At 46.7% G+C, this 16,174-nt stretch overlaps 7 protein-coding genes across 7 annotated transcripts; 5 read left to right on the top strand and 2 right to left on the bottom strand.

Annotated features, from left to right (window-relative positions):
- Positions 1-683: 683 nt before the first annotated feature.
- Positions 684-2,491, top strand: I302_101949 (uncharacterized protein; the record flags this gene model as incomplete). The annotated part of the gene is made up of 3 exons (XM_019187330.1): positions 684-945; positions 1,174-1,991; positions 2,093-2,491. The coding sequence occupies 3 exons, from the start codon at positions 684-686 to the stop codon at positions 2,489-2,491; spliced, it is 1,479 nt and encodes a 492-aa protein (XP_019050208.1).
- Positions 2,492-3,631: 1,140 nt separating this feature from the next.
- I302_101948 (uncharacterized protein) lies at positions 3,632-4,920 on the top strand (the record flags this gene model as incomplete). The annotated part of the gene is made up of 8 exons (XM_019187329.1): positions 3,632-3,646; positions 3,737-3,827; positions 3,904-3,915; positions 4,012-4,068; positions 4,166-4,238; positions 4,325-4,431; positions 4,568-4,662; positions 4,774-4,920. The coding sequence occupies 8 exons, from the start codon at positions 3,632-3,634 to the stop codon at positions 4,918-4,920; spliced, it is 597 nt and encodes a 198-aa protein (XP_019050207.1).
- Positions 4,921-5,328: 408 nt separating this feature from the next.
- I302_101947 (potassium/sodium efflux P-type ATPase, fungal-type) lies at positions 5,329-8,748 on the bottom strand (the record flags this gene model as incomplete). The annotated part of the gene is made up of 6 exons (XM_019187328.1): positions 5,329-5,721; positions 5,862-7,175; positions 7,228-7,448; positions 7,509-8,214; positions 8,288-8,532; positions 8,628-8,748. 6 exons carry the CDS (start codon positions 8,746-8,748, stop codon positions 5,329-5,331), a joined length of 3,000 nt encoding a protein of 999 aa, XP_019050206.1.
- Positions 8,749-9,296: 548 nt separating this feature from the next.
- On the top strand, positions 9,297-10,261 carry I302_101946 (uncharacterized protein; the record flags this gene model as incomplete). Its single annotated transcript, XM_019187327.1, has 3 exons — positions 9,297-9,805; positions 9,876-9,955; positions 10,056-10,261. The coding sequence occupies 3 exons, from the start codon at positions 9,297-9,299 to the stop codon at positions 10,259-10,261; spliced, it is 795 nt and encodes a 264-aa protein (XP_019050205.1).
- A 517-nt stretch (positions 10,262-10,778) lies between these two features.
- I302_101945 (uncharacterized protein) lies at positions 10,779-11,800 on the top strand (the record flags this gene model as incomplete). Its single annotated transcript, XM_065869390.1, has 4 exons — positions 10,779-10,958; positions 11,029-11,312; positions 11,413-11,492; positions 11,571-11,800. The coding sequence occupies 4 exons, from the start codon at positions 10,779-10,781 to the stop codon at positions 11,798-11,800; spliced, it is 774 nt and encodes a 257-aa protein (XP_065725462.1).
- Positions 11,801-12,000: 200 nt separating this feature from the next.
- Positions 12,001-13,160, bottom strand: I302_101944 (uncharacterized protein; the record flags this gene model as incomplete). Its single annotated transcript, XM_019187325.1, has 4 exons — positions 12,001-12,230; positions 12,343-12,441; positions 12,559-13,017; positions 13,118-13,160. The coding sequence occupies 4 exons, from the start codon at positions 13,158-13,160 to the stop codon at positions 12,001-12,003; spliced, it is 831 nt and encodes a 276-aa protein (XP_019050203.1).
- Positions 13,161-14,182: 1,022 nt separating this feature from the next.
- Positions 14,183-16,092, top strand: I302_101943 (uncharacterized protein; the record flags this gene model as incomplete). Its single annotated transcript, XM_019187324.2, has 14 exons — positions 14,183-14,283; positions 14,343-14,389; positions 14,665-14,705; positions 14,785-14,804; positions 14,894-14,912; positions 14,988-15,020; positions 15,074-15,124; positions 15,177-15,236; positions 15,299-15,427; positions 15,504-15,584; positions 15,649-15,663; positions 15,719-15,800; positions 15,872-15,901; positions 15,998-16,092. The coding sequence occupies 14 exons, from the start codon at positions 14,183-14,185 to the stop codon at positions 16,090-16,092; spliced, it is 804 nt and encodes a 267-aa protein (XP_019050202.2).
- Positions 16,093-16,174: the final 82 nt, after the last annotated feature.

Below are 16,174 nucleotides of genomic sequence, written 5' to 3'. Positions count from 1 at the left end.
TACAGCATTTCATTTCTGATTTTTGCGATATCCCTCAATTTAGAGAATTGACTAATTTGCTTTTTACATTATACATTGAACTCGATTAATTCACATGATGTAGTGCTTTCCTACTTTGACTTTCTGCTTTCTCTTCTTGTTACCTTTGGTTGTGAATTGTTTTTGGCCTGAGTTGAAGATTTGATTTGATTTTAATGACATAGTATGAAATGATATATACCCGTTGTGCGTTGTGCGATTTCGACTGTGTCGTGCAGCAGCTGGAAGATGCGATCTATCTCTATTGCTTCCGCAGTATGAGCTGTGTAAATTGATTAGGTATTGTACTTTGGCTGATCGGCAGTTGAATTACTCAAGTGTTTCATGTTTCAGATTCACGCGTCAAACTAAGTCTATCATGGTACGACATGCATCATCTTTGGAAAGTTGGTACCTTTGAACGTAAAAACCACTTTATCGACGATCCTGTCATTCTTTGCCTCTCCGTATAAAAGTAAACAAAGACTGGCGGCCTTCATAGCATTTGCCACCCACCCCTCCATCCCATATAACATTCGATATCCCAGCTAGACTGTCAAGTCAACTCGACCCAATCGATCGATTTGCCAATCATCATCTGCCCTTCCCAATTCTCCATCGAGCTCACCTCCCTCCTATCGAATCGACCACCCATCCCAACTCAAATGACCTTCCCCTCAATCCCATTCACACTCTTCTCCCCCTCAACACCCTTCGGCCCTTTCCAACCCCTTCACGAATACACCATCACCCACGCAGCACCCCTATCATGGGATAACTGGTATCATCTCTTTGTCATTCCGCTGATCCCGCTTTACATCCAGGCTGTGCTTCTGAGATATGAGGGGACTCGGTATTACAGGGTTGCAGTGGGGGTGTTGGGGATTTGTTTGTTGAGTAGGGCGGTTGTTTCTTATAGGTTTACTCGTGGGTCTTCTCTCTTCTCTGTGTCAACGCATGATCTATGGGTTTGACTTTTGTGTATCGTGGACCTCAGTTGGATGGTTTTGGTCAATCTCATCTCTGTTATATAATAAACATCATCCCTGTCATATAATAAACATCATCCCTGTCATATAATAAACATCTCATCGCATTACAGATCGTCTTCACATTGTAACACTAAGCTGACCCCCCCACCCCACCCACCCCCAGAACCTTGGTTCAACGCCCTAAACAACGGTATAGGCATCGGCGTGATGCACCTCATAGCCCGATATCTGGAATTCGCGTTCATCGAGGGACCCCTCCTAGATAGATATTTCGAAGCCAAGGGACGACATCCGTTGATTGGCGCATTGGACATAACGATCAATGCCAGGTGGATAGGGCTGGGTGCGATTGATCTGGATCATAGAGGCAAGGTCGATCCTGGTCATGTGCACCTTAACGGTAATGCTCCCCGCAATGGACACATCAGTCCCTCAAAGGACGATACGGACGTAGTGGACGGTGGACTTGAATTCCAGAATACCCATAGGACCATACCTAATATGGACGACCGAGCGAAGGAAAGTTGGTTACCTTGGCCCAAAGTGCGACGTACCAAATCTCAAGCTGTCGTTCGACATTTCTACCTCGCCATAAGGAATTACATCATCTTCGATACGTGTTTATACCTTATACGATACTATGGTTCCAACACTATCGGAGCGGACCACCCGGTCCCCAATGCGCTGTATCGCTTTTCCCATGAAAATACATTTCTGATCCTCCCCTTCCTCAGCCGTATCAGCTGGATCCAAGAAGAATGGCTCGTCGCGCCGTGGTACCTTGTGGAAATCATTACGGAAATCAGCGTAGCTTCGGGAGTATGGTTGGGGATCTCGTCGGGGTATCATCTCATTGGGGGGATATTGGTCGGAACAGAATTGTGGGAGACGGAATCGTGGGAGGTGGATTTGTTTGACTCGCCATTGTGTGCCGATAGTTTGTTGGACCTCTGGGGAAGGAGGTGGCATCAGTTTTTCAGGGTGGGTTGTCCACCTCTTTCTCACATTTCATCTAGTTTCGCCTACACATAGCCATCATGGAGTCATGCGAAACAACCATAGCTAATGTTTAGTGTACGCAGCACCACTTCATCCTCTACTCCACCCTCATACTCCGTCTCCTCCACCTCCCCACCTCCTCAGGCTCGGTCCTCTTCCTCTCATTCGTCCTCTCCGGGTTAATGCACTCCATAGGCCAATTCACCATGAACCCCCATCCACCCTTATTACCCATCTTCCTGTTGTTCCCATCAAGTGGATTGGGCTGTTTCCTCGAAGTATCGTTCAAAAGAATGACAGGTAGGAAGGTCGGTGGGGCCTGGGGGAGGATCTGGGCATGGATCGCGATGTTGGGGATTGGAAGGTTGGGCACGAGGGCATGGTTGGAATCTGGTGTTGGGGGGAGTTATCTCACGCCGCCTGGCGCGGGGGAGTGGGTTGTGAGGAATGTGTTGGAGGGGTGGTTCATTGGCAAGGTTTAGTGAGTGTCAGTAGAGGATCACATGTAGACGTTCAGGTTTAGGATGTTTTGCCTCATGTGCGTGATTGAGATCATGGAGAGGTAGAATGGCATGTTGGAAATAGAGGATAAATAGTGGATAGGATAGACCCGTATAATGTACATAGCATCTCATTGGATTAATTTGCATATATAGAATGCACATAATCATAATCCATACGGAATAGAGTATCATCCGGAATGTATATATTACTTGCTTGTTCAGTTAGCTGGTAAGGTATGGTAAGGTGTGTCGAAGCAGGTTCAACAGTCCGTCTGGCCATCTGAGTAACCCGAAATCTCGTTGAATCGGATACCGATCGGACCGGGCATCTATCTACTCGAGTAACTATCACTCCAGTCGAGTTGATTGATTCGCACAGATCACTTTTCCTCTTTACACCATTCAACCATTCGTACTCTGCTTCCTCTATATATCTTAGTCGAATGAGCCAGTGCGTCTAGCTTAGTGATACAGCTCAAGCAAGAATGTGGTATACAAGAAGCAAACAAGATGCTGCGAACACACCACGCTATACTACGCCAGACTTGAGACCCCTTCAATCACAAGTCACTCGTCCATCCCATCCCGCACTGACCACCTAATCCAACTGCTTTCGTGTGATGTTATAGCACCCCGCTATGACCTCTTTGCTTTAATGATCTCATTAATGGGAATAGAGGAGGAGTATCAAAGTGTCAGAGTGTAAACTCTATCTTTCACTTGACTACCATCATTTCTCTGAATTAACCACGAATAGACGTTGACATGGAATGGAAATTTTGGATTGACTTGAGTCATGATAGACAAGTAAATAAGATTCACATCATCAAGCTTTGGAACGATATCATAATCAACCACTAGGATCTTAGGTCGACCCCAAGTTGGAGCTAAGGATCGGATCTTACTCGAGCTATAGGGATCTCGCCTGGACACATTGCACAAAAGGTCATAGATATCATCAAGGTAATCCTCAAGGTAATTCTCAAGTGATATCACGCTCCCTCTTCCTCATCAACATCAATTGAATCAGATAAGGATATCAACCCACAATATCTACGTTCTAGTCCTTCTTCCTTGGTCTACGACTGGACATTTGAATCTTGGATTTATCAGCTCAAGATGAGAGTATTCCAGGTGAGTCGTCGGACACCTCTCTCCTTATATCCTCGCCTCGTCTCGTGGGACTGGGTGTTGACGATGACGATGACGATGGATACCTCACAGTGCGCCGTAATGGGTTCAGGAGGGGTTGGGAAATCAGCTATAACCGTTAGGTTCATCAATGGATCATATCTGGAATGGTACGATCCCACGAGTGAGTGATCGTCTGTCTATCTTATGTTTAAAGGGGTTGGGTATGGTTCGGCTGACCTTTGTGATGTATGGTGTAGTCGAAGATTCGTGTGAGTGGAAGAACCATCTTCCTTAGACTCGAGATGTACGATGAAAGATGACAAGACAAGATATTGCAATAACTGATCAGGTGATTGGTACATTAGATCGTAAACAGTTCAGTGTAGATAATCAGCCTTGTCTACTTGAAATATTAGATACAGGTGAGTAGTTTGGTCATCCCTATCATCAACGCCCATGATTCCAACTATACTTAAGTCGGCATCCAGTAAATCTGATAGTTTGCTTTCATCGTCACAGCCGGGATAGATCAGTACCTAACCCTAAATGACATGTTCATACGCGAATCAGAGGGCTTCGTATTGGTTTTCTCGTGGGTTTGCTTCATCCCCTACCAGACCCGATCCCGATATGCTGATTTATTGGGCACGTCGCTGACATATGATCCATGATCCCCAGATTGTGCCAGAGAGATACATTCGAAGAGATCATACGCACCTACGAGGCCATACGTCGTATAAAATTGCCGGAGGGGAATCAGATCGTACCGCTGGTGATAGTTGGGAGTGAGTTGACGTTCTCTTTGCTCACATATCACCTCCTTCTTACAATCTGAACAACGACGATCTCATTATCGGCTATGTTTTCTTATGTGATCGTGGGAGATGCAATGCTGACCCCCACTGATATACTTACTCGCAGATAAATCAGATCTCATAGATGAGCGAGAAGTAGATTCGACAGAGGGCGAGAAACTAGCGATGGATTGGAAATGCACCTATTACGAGACTTCGGCTGTGGGTATCTATGTCCATCTTCAATATCTATTTCTCTCGACTCGACGATAGAGCGGGACCTTCTGAATGTGCGTCGTATGCTGACTTACCCCAATGATTATGGCAACACAGCGAACATCAACCAACATCGTTCCTGTCTTTGAAGATATCGTGAGACAGCTGCGCCGTTCCGACCTGATACGTAGACAGGAGAGGGAGAGGGATCCGAGTCATAATAAGCGGAGGAGGATGAAGAGTAAGAAGTGTGTGGTGTTGTGATACAGACGTTATCGAAATGAAGGTAGGAAGTTTGGGGTGTGCTCTTTGGAGTGTGCTCTTTGCAAAATCTTGGGAGTTCAGATTAAAGTGTCAAGTGGGTATACTGTATATACCTGTGACTATCAGTGCCGGTCGAAGTGAAGTGGATATAATCGATGATGTATGAAACCATAATAGGGCATCTGATGATCTCAATAACTATGTATTTCCCAAGATGAGAAGTAGTAAGAATCAATATCAATGCATGAGATAATGGGAAAAAGTGATATCACACTGCAAACATGTGTATAATCCAATCCAATCTAGTCTAATCGATCTACCATCTATTTCTACCATGTCTCTTCATCATCCACTCGTCCCTTACATCCATCTCACTCCAGTAGGGTCTCAGCGAAGTCTCGTCCTCATCTACTCCTTCTTCACCTTCGTACTACCGTTCAATCGCATACTAACAAACTTCAACACCTCATCAATAACCACCACCGGCGCGGAAATAACCAAAACCGCAATCCATTCTTCCCTGTTCAGAGCCGTGATCCTAAACATAGTTCTGAAGAAGGGTACATAGAGAATCATAAAGTGCAGTGCCATGGACAAAGCGATGGAAGCGACGAGGTAAGGGTTAGTCCATAGTGGAAGGACGAGGAGGGATTCATTCTCTGATAGGGAGTTGCAGGCGTTGAACATTTCGATGACCACTAGGATCGAGAGGGAGACGGTCGTAGCTCGCATGGAGGGGAGGCCGGTGAACATTGAGCAGTCTAGGTTGGGGAAGGTGGTGGAACATTGGTGGAAGTGGGTCTATGATCATGGATAATAAGTCAGCTATCATATTCCATATCACGCCGAGCATCTGGATAAAGAGATAGGCGCAGCAACGGTTCCAAGATATCATACTCAATTCTCGGGCGAATTAGGCTCGAATAGGAAAGTACACTCACAAGCTCGTGGAAGCTGATCTGCGGTCCAGCAGAGTAAAACATGAACCACCAAGCATATCCAAACACAGTTGCCGCACCAACATAAGTCCCAATGACCATATATCTAAAGAACAGCCATCCGCCCACCAGGGGTTCCTTCGAAGATCTAGGGGGAGTTCGCATAATCTGATGATCGGGGGGATTGAATCCAAGAGCCGTAGCCGGAAGACCATCTGTGATCAGGTTGACCCAGAGGAGTTGGACGGGGATCAACGCCTCGGGCATACCCAGTAAGACAGTAAGGAAGATGGAAACTACTTCACCGATATTTGACGAGATCAAATACCTGATGAATTGTTTCGTATTATTGTAAATCGCTCGACCTTCTTCTACGGCTTTTTCGATGGTCGCAAAGTTGTCCGTGGCCAATACCATATCGGCAGCGAGTTTAGCTACGTCCGTTCCTGAGCCCATGGCGATACCAATATCCGCTTTCTTGAGTGCGGGGGCATCGTTCACTCCATCTCCTGTCATGGCTACTACCAATCCTAATCCTTGGAGCAAGTCGACCAATTGCGATTTATGGGTAGGTTCAGTTCTGGAGAACAATGAGGCTCGCTGAATGGCTAGGATCTTCTCTTCTTGAGATAACGCATCGAGTTCCTTTCCTGTATATGATTTACCAGTCAAGTCTTCGTCTTTACCGAAGACACCAATCTCCCGGCAGATAGTCTCGGCGGTGTTCTTGTTATCTCCAGTGATCACTATGGTCCTGATACCGGCAGTTCGACATTTCGCAATAGCATCTCTGACTTCGGGTCGAGGTGGGTCGAGCATTCCTACTAATCCAACAAAGGTCATATCTCTTTCGAATTTGACGTAATCTTCAGCAGAGTTGGTCTTGTAGTGCGAAACATCGTTGTCTGATTCGTCGACATAGGCAAGAGCGAGCGTTCTGAGACCCTTGTGACCGTATTCAAGCTGTTTCTGAGCGAGTTTGGTCCGAAGATCAGAAGTAAGCTCGGATACACCGGAAGGAAGGATGACCTTGCTACATCTTTCGATGACGGATTCCGGGGCACCTTTGACCAGAAGAGAAGTACCGGATGGCGATTGAGCAAGTACAGACATGGATTTCCTATCACGGGTGAATTCAAAAGTCAAGACTCGCTTGACTCGAGTCTCGTAATGATCATTGACGGCAGTAGCTCTGGCTTGAGGAGCGAGGTTGGCAAGACCAGTGTTGAAGGCGTCGGAATCGGAGGCAAGCTTTTCTACAAGTACCTTCAGGGCAGCTTCGGTAGGTTCACCAACATTCGTGTAGGTATCAGATTCCTGGGTAAGTACGTCAGCTAGGTGTGGTGTAGGTGTAAGTAAGCTGACTCACAGCGTGGTACGCGATCTTGGCATCATTACAGATAGCACTGATTTCGACGAGCTTGTTGACAGGGGCAGTTCTGACGGCAGTCTTCTCGGCATGTTGACCATCAAGAGTAGTGATTGAGCCGATAGGAGCGAAAGTGGTACCGCCCACTTGGTATTCGGCGAAACCGGTACCGTCACAAGTAAGGAATCGAGCAACACTCATCTGGTTGGTGGTGAGAGTACCTAAACAAACGTAACATTCAGCTCACCGAGCATTTCCTAAGAATCGGACAGCTGACTTACCAGTCTTATCCGAACAAATCACATTGGTGCAACCCAAGGTTTCCACACTAGGTAAGTTCCTGACGATCGCACCTCTCTTGGCCATCTTCTTGGTACCCAAAGCGAGACAAGCGGTGATGACAGCAGCGAGACCTTCAGGTATGGCAGCCACAGCCAAAGCGACAGCAATCTTGAGGTAGTAGATCGCACCGCTAAGCCAACCATGATGACTTGGATCGTTGAAATGACGGATGTTGACAAGCCACACGAGCACACAAATGACCGAGATGACTTTAGCCAGTTGATCTCCAAAATCATCCAACTTCCTCTTCAAGGGGGTCTTCTCCTCTTCTTCGTCGTCTTTGGAGATACTTGAATGGATAGCGCCGATAGCTGTTCTGGATCCTGTAAGAGCAACTACAGCTTTGGCAGCGCCGTTGACAACGGTGGTACCGGAGAAAAGCATGTTGGTCATATCTTGCTTGACGGCAGCATGATCTTTGACGGTACCTTCGGATTTTCCGACGGACATTGACTCTCCTGTCAACATAGCTTGATCGACCCTGAACGAAGACGAGGAGAATGACAGGATTCGACAATCGGCAGGTATACGATCACCGACGTGCACAGAGATGATATCTCCTGGTACGAGTTCTGAGGCGGGGACTTTGGCTAATCTGCCGGAACGTATCACTGAGGCTTCGTCTGGAGAGTATTCTCTGAGTGCCTATAGTAGTCATTCAGCGTCAGCTGTCTTACTTTCGGTGAGTGGGCAGCTAAGTACAGACGATCGCACTCACGTCGATAGCCTTCTCAGCGTTTGTTTCCTGAACTACACCGACAGTCGCATTTGCGATCAAGATCAACAGGATGACCGAAGGTTCTACAAAGGCGGTCAACCATGATCCTCCAGGTTCCGACACATCTTCAAACAGGGCTAATACGAATGAGACCACAGCTGAGCCGAGAAGGATGAGGACTAGTTGATCCTTGAATTGGGCGATAATGAGCTTGAAGAGGGATGTGGGTGGGGACTCGGGTAGAGCTATAAGCATGCAGTATGTCAGTCATATATATGATACGGGTGCATACATCTGCCCCTTATTGATATTGGACGGCTATCTGATCGAAGCAACTCACAATTCTCTCCATAAGCTTCCCTATTCCTCTTTACCTGCTCTTCCGTCAGACCAGTCTCGGCGTTAGTGCCAAAATACGCCAGAGCATCTTCCGGACTGAATGTCCAAGCGTTCGCCAACATGTTGATGGTGGTGGCGATGGCGTAATAAGCGGATCACGCAGAACAAAGGAAGGGTAGGGGAACAACAATTGATGAACGCCAAGTCCAGCTGGCGTGTTTAATTTTGTCGTTGGGTCGGGTAGTGAATTAGTCTGAGCCCACTGCGTAGAGCTCTGATCTATCTACTGATCACTCCAGTACAATCACAGATATCGAAATGAACTGTTGTCAGCTTACAGTCACGAAGGAGTAATATCAAGGTGGAAAAGTCTGGAAAAAGGACGTTTTCAGAAAAAGAATAGGTTGCCACGTCTTCAAGCATTTCAGAAGATCAAGCTGACACGTTCCCCCCTATTCTCCTGACCGTCGGACATCACCGCCAAACAAAGCAATCGTGGGAAAGTCATATCAAAACAACCTCCACTTTGCAAGTGCCCTCTTACGACGAGGAATGTGCAGCTACAAACCTAACATATTTCAACTTTTTCCTTTCCTTCTCCTCTTCCTTCTCTTTTGCGCTCTCCTCAACGACTATCTTGTATCTAGACTCAATAGCGACACAGCCCAAAATGACATCCACAACAACAAAATATATCCCACCATGGCAACGAGCAGGATACACCCCTTCCACCTCCTCGAACGACTTACCCCCCCCAGGGCGGAAATGGAACAACCGACCACCTCCTAAAACCCTTTACTCCCAAGCTGATCTTCTCGACATCTTCAACCATCCTCAAGATTCCACTCTGACGTTTTTCTCTTTCCTCCCTCCTCCCAGACCAGCTCGACCTGATGCCACACCCGAATCAACCGAACGGCCAGAGAACCTCCCCCTTCCCCCCAGTCCTCCTCCACCTGCTCCTCCTCACCCGCTAGGTTATCTCGTCAGCTACGTCGTCCTCTTCGGGAATGCCCATCCAGCATGGAATGACCAGCATGAAATTTGGACTCACACCAATGCGGAAAAGCTTATTGAAGATTTTGTAGGGAGGAGGAAGAACTTTGATAGGCCTATACCGGTCTTTAGGTCTTGGAGAGGGAAAGACAGGAGAGACGAATTTGAGTTTATTGGATGGTGGTGAGTTATTCAGCTAACGTCTCCGTATTGAATCTGGAAGCACCTAAGCTGAACCGCTTATAACATTTAGGGCGATGACATTCCTTGAGATTGTCGAAGCTCAGTCATCGGAGCTGAGAAGGATGATGCAAGCGAAAGAGCAGAGTAAGGGTGAGTGAGCGATGCAGCTCTTCCGCTATGTTATGTCAAGTCAAATCAGGCTTTCACCCTTCATATCACCCCACGATACTGATACATTAAGTATGCACAGGCTACGGTCGATACGGACGAACAGCATCCGCATGGGCCGAATCACTCTCTACCCAATGGATCAAGCTCAAATTCGCCAAATCTACTGAGACCCTCAAAGAGCCCAAGGAGCTGCGCGAGAAGCAAGGAGAGAAGTATCTTTTGGAAGTGGGTGGACTGGCAGAAGAGTTGAAGGTCTTGGAGGGTCTGGGCGGTAACGATGAGTAATTGCTTGTTACGCCCGAGATAGAAGTGAAACCATATTAACGATATTTGTAATGATATCATGAAATTTGATGAGAGACCTGCGTCATCTATCTCCAATGAGACATCCTTCTTCTCACATTATGCTGAGGATAACGCAGCTCACCGCAGAGTAGACTAGGCAAATAGATGAGTAAAAAGTATGAAGAAGCAATCCAAAAGTATTTGGCCTCGAAGCGATGTCATTCTCAAACATCCTCGTAGAGTATGGTTCTTGAATGCTTTGGATCGATATGAACCGTATTCTCCTGACTACAACACTCGCGACTAGACTTTGACACTTGCTATGAGAATAATACACCATTGACTGGTCACATCTTCGCACACTGATTTCGGTAAGTTTGACGTGTTTCAACCGACACGGCGAGAACAGTGGCGATTCGTGAGTCCATGACTGTGTAAGTCCACAACCCACTCGCCGCTCAAATAGAGGTTCAAAGGCAAGTACCTATCCGCACCCGATCAACTTGACGCTTTCATCATGGAGGAACAACCTCAACCTCCAACCATGGCCGGCCCTACCACCACCGCCACTCCCCCAAACCACTATTACTCCCCCTCTCTCAAATTCACCGACCAATTCTACTCCCACAAACTCCCACCTCTCGAGTCAACTACAACCTTCACCAACCGATATGCCACTCCCAATCCCGAGGACATTGTCAGAGCCCAACACCCTCTCCAAGACCTTTACGAAATCAGAATTGATTGAGATATTTGGTCAACCTCAGAAAAGAACTCTGAATTGCTATACCACTTTACACCTCTCCTCCAGCAGCTTCGCCGGAAACTCACTAATCTCCCATCCACTTGACGAATTGTTCTGCTATATCACCATTCCCGAATCGCACGGACAACCCGAATGGGAGAGCAAAAATATCCTCTGGGCTGATGGGTCTGCTGAAAAGTTGATTAGGGGTTATCAGCAGAAGGGTACCACCAGTAGAAATTTCAATAGACCTGTTCCAGTTTTCAAGAGTGTTAGTTTTGGGGTATATGGGTTTATTGGTTGGTGGTGAGTTGAGTTTATACTGTATATCTCACGTCAGCTGTCGACATAATCAACAGCGCTCAGCGGAGTCGTAGCTGACGTTAGTCATTCTCACGACTCATAGGAAATATACCTCTTTGAGGATCATCGAACCCCAAACGAAGGAGTTGATGGACATGATGAGGATGAAGGAGGAAGCTGGAGGTAAGCGTCTGTGTCGTTTTGCCGTTGAATCTGAGGTAGATCTGAATATTGACAAGCCTTCTACCTCTACGTTGTCAGGATATGAAGAATGTGGGAAATCGGAGAAGAAATGGAAGAAGGCAATTTCGAGAAGATGGGTCAAACTGGGTTTCGTGCAAGTGAGAGATAAGTTTCTCAAAGGTATCTCGGAGATGGAGCATGGTGAAGGAGGGGAATACGTTCTCAAAGTTGGAAGGTTGAATGAAGAGGTCAAGGTGTTGAGGGAGTATGAGAGTGGTGGATGGAAGGTCGAGAATGGATCGAGATAAGAGCAAGGGTCGGACAAGGATTCTGCGCGGATCGACGTGCTGGGGAATCATCAGTTTGGTTGGAATATATATACCTAATCAATATTATAGGGGTAAGTCGAATTAGTAGGCATCATTATCATTATCAGTTAATTCCATGAATCAAAAGTAAATAACATACATACCATGCAAGAAAACATTGTACCATACCATACTCCCATCTAATTTATAGTATACCCTCCATCGACCACCCAGCTTGCCCCCTGTACGAAACTTGCTTTCTCCGAACTTAGGAAAACGACCACATCGGCCACTTCTTCAGGTGTACCCATCCGTTTCATCGGAGCGATGTTGATTGATTCTGTAAGATCCATGGGAGCTTGGAGGTCCTTTTCACCTTCTCTGAGAGCTGGTCGGAGGGCGTTGTCTGTCATGGGTGTGTGGATAATTCCTATAAGGTCGAGAATCAGTCAATCACGTCCGACGCAGAAACGCGCATATCGCATGGCGACAGAGGGTTGAGTCATTTTGGGATACCGAGGCAGAAGGGGTGCGACGCTCACCTGGACATACCGCATTAACTCTGATTTGGTATGGAGATGCGTCGATTGCGTCGCACCGTGTCAAACCCATTACAGCTGATTTGGACGCGCAGTATATGGCTGAAGCGGACAATACACAATCAGCATCTCTTCCCGTGAATAAGACAGGTCGTATGCAAGTGAACATATAACGAGCGACAAAGGTGATGATAACGGTCTAAGTGAACGTCCACTCACGCGCATCAGGTCTTCCCACCACCCCCAACTGACTCGCAATATTAACGATACTCCCTCTCTGTCTCCTAATCCCCTCGAACCCGGTCCTCTGAGGGATTTCCTGAGCCTTCATAATTTCCAATTCCTTCTTGGAGCAATACCACAAAGCCCTATAATTGATTCCCGTGATCTTATCGAAATCGCTCATCTCACTCTGATCAGAGGGTTTGTTGTTCCCCGATATCCCCGCGCAATTCACCGCGTAATCTAATCGCCCAAACTTCCCCTTCACCTCTTCGAACAGCTGATCAACGAACGAGGGATTAGATATGTCTCCGTCTAGGGATAGGACTTCGAGCTGAGGGGATTTGGAAGAGAACGAGGAGATGGTTTGGTCTAGGCCTTTTTTGTTGATGTCGGTTAGGATCAGTTTGGTTATGCCTGATGAGGCGAAGGCTCGGGAGATGGCTGCGCCGATGCCTATAGGTTGAGAGGTCAGTGATAAGCATCTTTCTTGACACAACGTTCTATGATGCTTGTTATGAGATGGGTGAGAGATGGAATCAAGGGAAATACTCACCGCACCCTCCTGCACCTGTTATAAGAGCTACTCCGGACAACATCTCTCAGGTCTTATGACTTCTGGAGGAGGTCGAGTGGGAAGAAACAAGGAGACTGAATCGATATGACTCGCGATGAGTGATTGGTGTAGTTGCTGCTAGGTCTCGATACCAGTGATGATTGAGTGCTCAATTGTTGTATGTACCAGTCTCTGATCCGATCGAATCAAGTTGACACTCTGAGTGGTGGGTGTGTGCTATCTTATCGCGTCTGACCTCTTATATTGGATTTACCGGACTCCGGTCATTTTCCCGAGAAAAGACTCAGTTCACGCGATGATAAGCGGTTCCTACTCTACCTCTTGAAGTCATCCACGTAAAGTACGTCTAACCCAAACAATAATGGGCATCCATTCCAGCCAAGTCCTCAGCATCCCATTCTGGTCAACTCATCTTGGATCTAACTGTAAACAAATGATGGTTGTCAAGCACTTTTGCAATCAATCGCTGTGCATCCGCCGGTCCGTAAATACCGGATTTACCCCCGAGGACAGCTTTAACTTACTACGCGTCTGCGCGTCCTCGTATACATAATAATTTACATTCCTAGACAGAGACATGCTGCACTTGCACTGCATTATGAACCGAACCGAGAGAGTGAACTCCTGTCCTCAAGACGAGACAGATCATCGGATGCAGCTCATCTCGACACTGGGAAGAGACATCAGTGATACCGAGTAGCTTCGGAATGCAGGGGCAAACTGCGCTCATACGATGGACCGTGCACCAGGATGTATGTGTGTGTGTGTCATGTTGAACGATATTCTACAGAGTGATTCTACAATAAGCTAACAAGCCAAACCCGAGATGATACACTGAGTGGGGGGACCACATCAAATCATCAATACCTTTGGGTTGATCATCATCATCATCCATCAACAAACACTTATCACTTGACTCACTTTATTTTTACATCATCATCACTGATACATCTTATCTGATATATTTAATATATATTTAGGATCAGCTTGACACTTTGCCACCCAGTGAAACCCTTTCCATCGAGATACACCGACCCACACACAATGTCACCTTTCCCCGTCGATTCGTCCGACCCAAACCTGCATTTACATTATATCCCCCGAAGAGCTGTTGCTGAGACGCTTACTCCGAATGATACGCAGAAGTAAACTTTGACTCCGACTCTTGTACAAGGTGTAGAAGCTGATCAGTGTGATGGGATAGGATAACGTTGATTGTAGCTGCGAGTTATGTGTTGGCTATTGGTATATGTGGGTGATTCTATGGTCGAAGACCTTTCATACACTCTTGCTCATTCACCCTTACAATCTCATAGTGGTGAGCTGTGATGAACATTGCGGAGAGAAAGATCATGCAGCTCACGGAGCGTTCTGTTTTGATTCACGACTTTAGTGGTAGGTCAAGCTGAGATGTGCTAGGTGAGGAATAACTTGATGAGCTGATACGATATGTAATCGTGTAGGCATGGTCAGTTTATCATCTACGTAGGTTGGGTCATAGTCAACTGATGTCGAAATGTCTGTAGTACCGATACTCGAAAAGATCATCTACCCATTCAAGCTACTTGTGAGTCGCTTTTTGTCCATCTCTAGATACAACTGGAGCATCCTGTGCTTTCTTCACTGACTTTTGACTATTCACACAGACCGTAGGAATGCACGAGATGTGAGCATTTTCTAGTGCATTTGCCACCTGATGATCCATCCACAGAAGCATCGCGGACAGTGATGTACTGACTCCTTTAAATTTCGCAGGTCACATGCACTAGCAGGTGTAAGTACGGGTATTCCTTTATGGCTTATGTCTTTGATATCGTGATGCTGATGCTGCGAATGATGTCGACGGAAGGTACTCACCTGTGCCACGGTCGAGAAAATCACGGTAAGCTGACCCATCTTCGTCTACTTGACCTTGAAGCTTACGAATGTATCCAGCTCGACCCGCAAGAAGGCGGCTCTACACGAATGAGAGGCGGTATACCAGCTGTGAGCCGTCTTTTTCAACTTCACTCATAGATCTAGCTGACTCCGATAGCAGATCACACTCCCAGCTGGGTATCTAGGCTCATCATTCATCGGAGCAGCTCTGATAGCCTGTGTACGTATCAGCTAACATATGCAGAAGTATAGACATCAATGAGAGCTGATGAAATGAGATAGGGCTTCGACACGAACGCTTCCAAAGTAGCTTGTCTGATCTTAGCATTCTTCTGGATTTTGACGTTATGGTGGGCTAGATCAAGTTGGGTAGCCTGGGCTACGATCGCTCTGATGGCTGGTTTGATCATTGTTAGTACCACGTCCTTCCTTATAGTTGACAATCCTTCCAGACCCAAAGAAAACAGCTGATACGAGGCGAAAATAGATAACTTGGCTAGTGGCTCATTCAGTCGCTCTGAGATTCCTCATCCTATTTATCGGCGTCATGTCATGTCTTTACGCTATCGTGAGTTGAAATTCGATGCTTATCCTGTTCAGGCATGGGAGTAGCTCGCTGACTCTGAAAATAGTGGGATATCGTCGATGTAAGCTATCATTCGAACTGATACTCTGAACCAGCTTACGCGACTCGGTACCCAGGATACCCTAGCGAGAAAGGTGAATACCTCTGACGCATCGGAATATGCCAACTTGATAGGATGTTGCGGATCCAGGTTCTGGGGTCAGTTGAGGTTCCCTTCAAAAATCCTACAGAATCGGGTGATCAGCTGACAATCAATGTATTGAATTCAGGAGCATTCTGGCTGATCATTTCCTGCGTCTGTGAGTGGTTTCTCTTCTTCGCAGCTCTGCCTCTACAGCCTCAATCAACTTGAGAGAAATGGTAGAGCAGATGCTGATCTGTCTCTACTGTCATAGTCTTCGCCGTCGGTATACTAGTGGGCATAGCGGCTTTCAAGGATGATTGGGATACCCAAGCTGCCAGAGCGGATGATTTCTTGGGAGGTGAGTGATATTGTAATCTGTTCGATTTCAGTTGTGACTGACATAATTATCCTGTTTCAACATAGGTACACCGTAAGCCATTCGCATCGA

This window comes from Kwoniella bestiolae, chromosome 1 (genome assembly GCF_000512585.2).
Source record: "Kwoniella bestiolae CBS 10118 chromosome 1, complete sequence".
In the NCBI taxonomy this organism is placed as follows: domain Eukaryota; kingdom Fungi; phylum Basidiomycota; class Tremellomycetes; order Tremellales; family Cryptococcaceae; genus Kwoniella; species Kwoniella bestiolae.
This window is presented reverse-complemented; position numbering and strand designations above follow the sequence as displayed.